Below are 5815 nucleotides of genomic sequence, written 5' to 3'. Positions count from 1 at the left end.
GGCGCCCGTTGGACGCACCGGCCGACCCAAACGAAAAGACGGACGCGGACACGCGACCCAAACAAACAAAAGCGGACAAAATCTGTATCCGTTTGGGTCACCCCATTGGAGTTGCTGTTAGTGGTCACAATATAGCCAAGGTTCACAACAGAGCAAGGTTACAGCCAAGGTTACAACACAGCCAAAGTTACACAAAAAGCAAATCTTTGCATTACTAGCACCACCAAGGAAGTTCTTTTTTGCTTGATTTGCTTGAGGATACAATCTTTGTTCATTCTTTTAGGCCACGCCATAAGAGCCTCGGACTTGCGGCATCTGCTACAAAAATTGACTACATAATCCACACAAATTGTGGAGGCAGTCATAACACAGGTCACTGAACCATTCTGGAACTAAAAACCAATCAAACAGAGGAGAGAATTGCAAATATCTCTTCACTATGTGGTATGGAGCATGAGAAACTCAATTTCAGAACATCAAAATTACTTAACTTTCCTATATCTCCAGTTGAGCCGAGTTCATACTGTGAACACAGAACTGTTTATACAAAAAGGAAAAGGAAGACATTCCTCAACAGTACAGTATAAAATACAATATCCTGAAAAGAATGAACACCAGTAAGCTCTGCACAGCTGATTTGGCAATTGGCATTTTCTAACATCTCAAAAAATGACCCATCCATCCAACAACTGTATCTCCTTTACAATATCTATCCAGGTAATCTCATTGGACTGCTAAATCTTCCAGACCGAATTGTATGTAGAAATCTGTAACTGAATTATTTTCTTCTCAAAATAAATCTTCCCCCACCCAAAAAAGTAAACTTAACAGTTGAATTCTTTGATGATGCCTGTTGAGTATATAATCTAGCTCTGGAAGATTTCGTAACTAGGGTGCTCAAAAGCAACCCTATTAAAGAAACTGAAGTTCCTAGCTTCAGTGCCGTGGAAGACCATTGATGGTGAACAGAGATTGCACACTCCCTAGTGAAACATACACTCACTAACATGTGGGTGCGAGAAATTGACATGCCGCTCCCATATAGACTTGTACCGGTGAATGGCCAACTTCAGCCAGGGTTTCATGTTCCCATTATAATGCACAACAGCAGCACTCTCAATCAAGCGGTCATCTATGTCTACATCATACCCAAGACCCAATACGTGCCATCTTCGGTCTAGGGGCTCCATTAGGCCATAAAATGTCAAAAGGCCTGCTGGAAGTGTGCCCGTTCTCCAAAGCAGTTGATCAGCATTTTGCTCCTGCCAATAATGATAGAGCGATGTTGCATTTGCTTTCCTCCAAGCAATTAGGTCAAATATGTTCATTCCAAAAGCCCACCCACAAGTATGTGGATCAATCTTTGAGCTGATTATTGGTTGCGAGAAATTAAGATATTTGTGATACCGATGAAATGACTCTAAACAAGTCTCCACTGCTCCTATAACATTGCCATGCAATTCTATGGAAAAAAGCTGTGTCAAGTCCTTTTGCACCACAACATCATCATCAAGAAAAACCACCTTCTCCAGATTGGGGAGTATTTGAGGGATGTAGAACCGTAAATGGTTTAGCAGAGAAACAAACTTCGGATTATGGAACTTTATTTCCTGTTCTTGTGCCTTCAAACCACCAGAGGAACCCTTTGTTTCCATCTCGGACAGCCACCTGACAAGAGAAGAAGCAGCATTCAACCATGAGAACTCGTCTATGCAGTGGACTTCGACAGTACACCCTTTGAAGTCATTTATCAGGAACCAGGTTGACATAGCACCAAAATTGATCCTGTCCGTGACTACATGAAACACAAGCTGCTGAGGGTGGTTTGCATTTGACACTGTAGAATTGACAACAACTGAAGTGGCCAGCACATTATCCGAGAATATACAGAAATGATACAGATTATTGTCTACCAACCGTGTGGAATTCCTGTGCTCCTCTGAACGACTCCTTAGTTTTGGGTTCTGAAGCCACTCTTCTGTCAGTTTCACCGTTAAACAATGGATATTCTTGGGAAGTGATTCTGCAGCTAACTGACCAAACTCGGCAGTCTGAACAACTGCTGCCTTTGCACGCTCCTCTAGTGCGAGGGCATGGCTCTTGAGTGTCACCATTGTGGTGCTGATATCATAATGAGAGTCCTGCGCTTTGTATATTAACCGTGCCAGACGAGTTATTATAGGATGGGCTTCTTCCTGAGTGATGGCTCTCCCACTAACAGCCCCTTGAGAGAGCAATCTTTGAGAATTCCTTATTTGGGAACTAAGTTCCCATGCAAGCTGAAGGTTGCCATGCTCTTTCGCAAGGATAACATAGGCCTTTGCTAGAGTCATTTGATCTGCTAATTGCCGTGCAAAAGATGTACTGCTTAAAAGCTCTTCAGTGAAATTAACTTTCCCAGGAGAAACTTCTTCAGTTTCTGACCCTTTATTCTGAAACAAGAACGAGCTAAATGAGGAAATATGCACAATCGACTGAGTTTAATTAAAGAATGTGATTTTCTTTCACAGTGGGAAAGGTCAATGAAGAAATATATCTATGCACTCAGAAGTAGCAGGGACCAAAAATATATTCCAAGTACAAGAAGTTTTTAGTTATCATCCCAATGATTAACTTTGTTGACACTAAAATTAATTGTTACTGAACAGCTATCATCATGTGTTGACCCATAAATAACAGTTAATAGCCAGCAAGGTTTGGCACCAAAACTCGCACAAGAAATGTTGAGATCATACTTTTGTACACAAAAAGATTAACATGGGCTATTTCTATTAATAACAGAGTAGGCTTAGGCACCCAACAATTATCTGGGCTTTTTGGTTGGTGCCAAGTTCCCCTATATATGGCATGGTTTGGCCATGTAATGGGCTGCCGATGATATGCTAACATTTTTTAAGAAAACGAACTGATGGCAGTGGCAAGGGAATATTGTAACTTTAAAAATAGAACACATGCCAAAAACATTCAATGTCAACTCTTCGCATCATACGAAACAGCTTGAGCAACAAACTGTTCTCTCGAGCTTGAGAACAAATAAGAAAATTTCATATTAAAGGAATAAAGCTTCTATCTGCAGGAAGGTTTAGATTTCATCTTCACTGCAAGCCTAAATATTACTTTTGGACAGCAACATTTTTGGAGCGGTAACAGAATAATCTTATCAGAATTAGGTAGGTAACTAGATTCCACAGCATAGCAGCTAAAGCGATCACAAAAGCAGGACTATTTACGAGCAGCTAACTCCAAACATGTACTCCCTCCGTTCCGAAATGTAAGTCTTTTTAGAGATTCGACTACAGACTACATATGGATGTATATAGACATATTTTAGAATGCAGATTCATTCATTTTGCTCCGTATGTAGTCTCTAATAGGAATCTCTAAAAAAGACTTATATTTAGGAACGGAGGGAGTAATAGCATATTAAACAAGGTATAATTTTCATTTTATTAACATGATCCTCAAGAGAGCTGTAATTATAATTTCATCGTGACCAGCCTAGTCACCTCAGTCGCCATTTCCTCTTTGTACATAAATTTCTCAGTATTTCTATCATTCATGCATAGTTACATGTAGAATAAAAAAATGGAGGCCAAATTTAGATATCTTCTGGACAATGGCTCGCTAAAATAATCCTTTGCTAGACATTAACTATTGCATTGAACCTGCTTGCCACATGTTTCTGTTTACATTGGTATGGTACCAGCAATTAAGATCTCTATGAGTCCATGAAACACTATAAATGTCTACAATATCTAGTACACCCTTTGGTCCATAATTCTTGTCGTGGTTTAAATCAAAACAAGGATTACAAAACGGAGGGAGTACATGACAAATTATGTTGGTTTCCAAATTACCTCAGTTGGTTCTGCATAATGAGTTCATATTTTAAATATCATAATATATAAATTCCGTATCTAAGACCTTTACCACAGAAAGAACTATACATCAAAGGCTACCAATAAGACTCACTGGCAATATTATATCCCTATTGACATTGTGTTCTATTAATAATTTCAGTTTTGATCTCGGCTATTTTTCTCATAAGCTGTGCAGTTAAAAAAACAATTCTATCAATGTAATCCAGATTTTACAGACCATTGGATACCATCATACCAAGAAAAGCTAATGTGACTGTTGTAATCAGATAGGCAGGAATAACCTAGGATAAAGTTACTAGTTTACTACTCAGTGCTACTGAAAGTCATCCGCAAATTCGAAGATAAAATCATGACAGGCGATGCTATTCTTTTTGAAGCAAGTACCTAGTAGCTGCCAACAAGTAGTCCCTGGATAACCCAATCGCACCTGTGATAGTTCAACACTGCACATACTACTAAAAATTGACTTATGGTGTGAGTTTAATTTTCATATTCCATGGTGTCCTCCCACCAGTTAAGTAATCATCTTCATAGTAAAGGAATAGCATATGCTATCATGATGAAGATGGGAAACCTCCTCCTGAGAAGGACACTTAACCTAAGTACACGAGCAGACCTCCAACAAGTGCAGAGACAACCTATCAGTAATGCCACGCCAACTACTAGAAAATACAGCCTGTTTGCCGTTTCTACCAACTAGTCATGATTAGCCATCAAAAGCACATTTTCTAGATAGTGGGGATAAAATTTCCATAAACATGCACAAATCAATATAGATAAAAACACAAACCTTCAAGGATCAAGTAACAATGAAATTGGATAATGAAGATCTAGAAAATGATGTGCTCTGACCACAAAAAGCCTAACAACACACAACCAAGCTCACCTTATAACATAGTAGAAGAAACCAACAATGGAACTATTTCTAAAGATCTCATACAAAACGCTAACAGAGATCTGCCTGCACGCATAAAAAGCTAAACTTTTTCCACGTATTTTCAGAATTGACAGGAAGGAAGTGATATTCCGAGCAAAGATGTCACACCACATAATTCAGCAAGCAGGAAATCAGACGGAGTCATGTTTGAGCTACTCACTATGACGGGCGGCCGGAACTGCTCCTTCTGGTTGTGGTGCAGGACGAAGAGCATGAGCCCAACCACAAGGAAGATCCCAACGAGCCACCAGATCCATCCCGGCAGCCGCCGCCGCGACTGCCGCCGGTACTCTGGTGCCCGCCTCCGCATCTCGGAACCCCGCATCTCGCCGCCGTGCGCCCTTTCCCAAAGCCTCTCGCTGCAACAATTCAACCCAGGAACTCCACACGCTGACCTCACTGCCGTCGCGCTAAACCCTCATCCATGGATAGTGCCGAGAACAACCAGAAAGGCACCGTCTTTGCGGCGGATCCGGGGGTCGGATGGATGACCCCGAACAGATAAGAGAACCGCGTCGTGAAGCTCCGGCACTGAGAGAGGCAACAACGCCGGCTGGTAGGAGGTTGGTGAGATCTGGAAGGTCTAATGCGACGAGAGAAAGGTAGGAGGGGCCGGGGGCGCGATTTAGAGAAACGAGAGAGATCTGAGGGTGGGAGGGAGGCAGGTGGAAGTGGTACTTCCTCCTTTCCCTTCGTGCGTCTCCATTTCTCTTGCCTCTTAGGTGTGTGTGTTTTTTTTGACAAAGAAGTGGCGCCTTAGACGCCTATGCATTAATCTGAAGAACAAGTTACAACCATGGTTTTATAATGTCTGATGTTCTGATTGCCTAGCTTCAGAAGCATAGGACAGTGACCAACCGAATGGAACCTGCTTTTACAAATCATTGCAGTACTAGTATTTGATTCTGAGAAGTATACTCTAGCCGCATTGTTGTGAATCCTATTATTAAGCTCCCTGGGAATGTGTCTAACAGTTATCTGAGCCTTGCTAGTAGAG

At 41.3% G+C, this 5815-nt stretch overlaps 1 protein-coding gene across 1 annotated transcript; it reads right to left on the bottom strand.

Annotated features, from left to right (window-relative positions):
• Nucleotides 1-466: 466 nt before the first annotated feature.
• Nucleotides 467-5570, bottom strand: LOC123085921 (hexosyltransferase GAUT11). The gene is made up of 2 exons (XM_044507628.1): nt 4979-5570; nt 467-2432 (listed from the first exon to the last, which is right to left on the bottom strand). The coding sequence occupies exons 1-2, from the start codon at nt 5141-5143 to the stop codon at nt 984-986; spliced, it is 1614 nt and encodes a 537-aa protein (XP_044363563.1). The 5' UTR covers nt 5144-5570; the 3' UTR covers nt 467-983.
• Nucleotides 5571-5815: the final 245 nt, after the last annotated feature.

The sequence above is a fragment of the Triticum aestivum genome, chromosome 4A, assembly GCF_018294505.1.
Source record: "Triticum aestivum cultivar Chinese Spring chromosome 4A, IWGSC CS RefSeq v2.1, whole genome shotgun sequence".
Lineage (NCBI taxonomy): Eukaryota > Viridiplantae > Streptophyta > Magnoliopsida > Poales > Poaceae > Triticum > Triticum aestivum.
This window is presented reverse-complemented; position numbering and strand designations above follow the sequence as displayed.

Excerpts from the sequence above, each read along its gene's own strand:
- LOC123085921 (XM_044507628.1), bottom strand. The coding sequence starts at position 5,143 with ATGCGGGGTTCCGAGATGCGGAGGCGGGCACCAGAGTACCGGCGGCAG. Across the intron at positions 2,433-4,978 it reads AGTTCCGGCCGCCCGTCATA|AATAAAGGGTCAGAAACTGA; the intron begins GTGAGTAGCTCA and ends TTCTTGTTTCAG.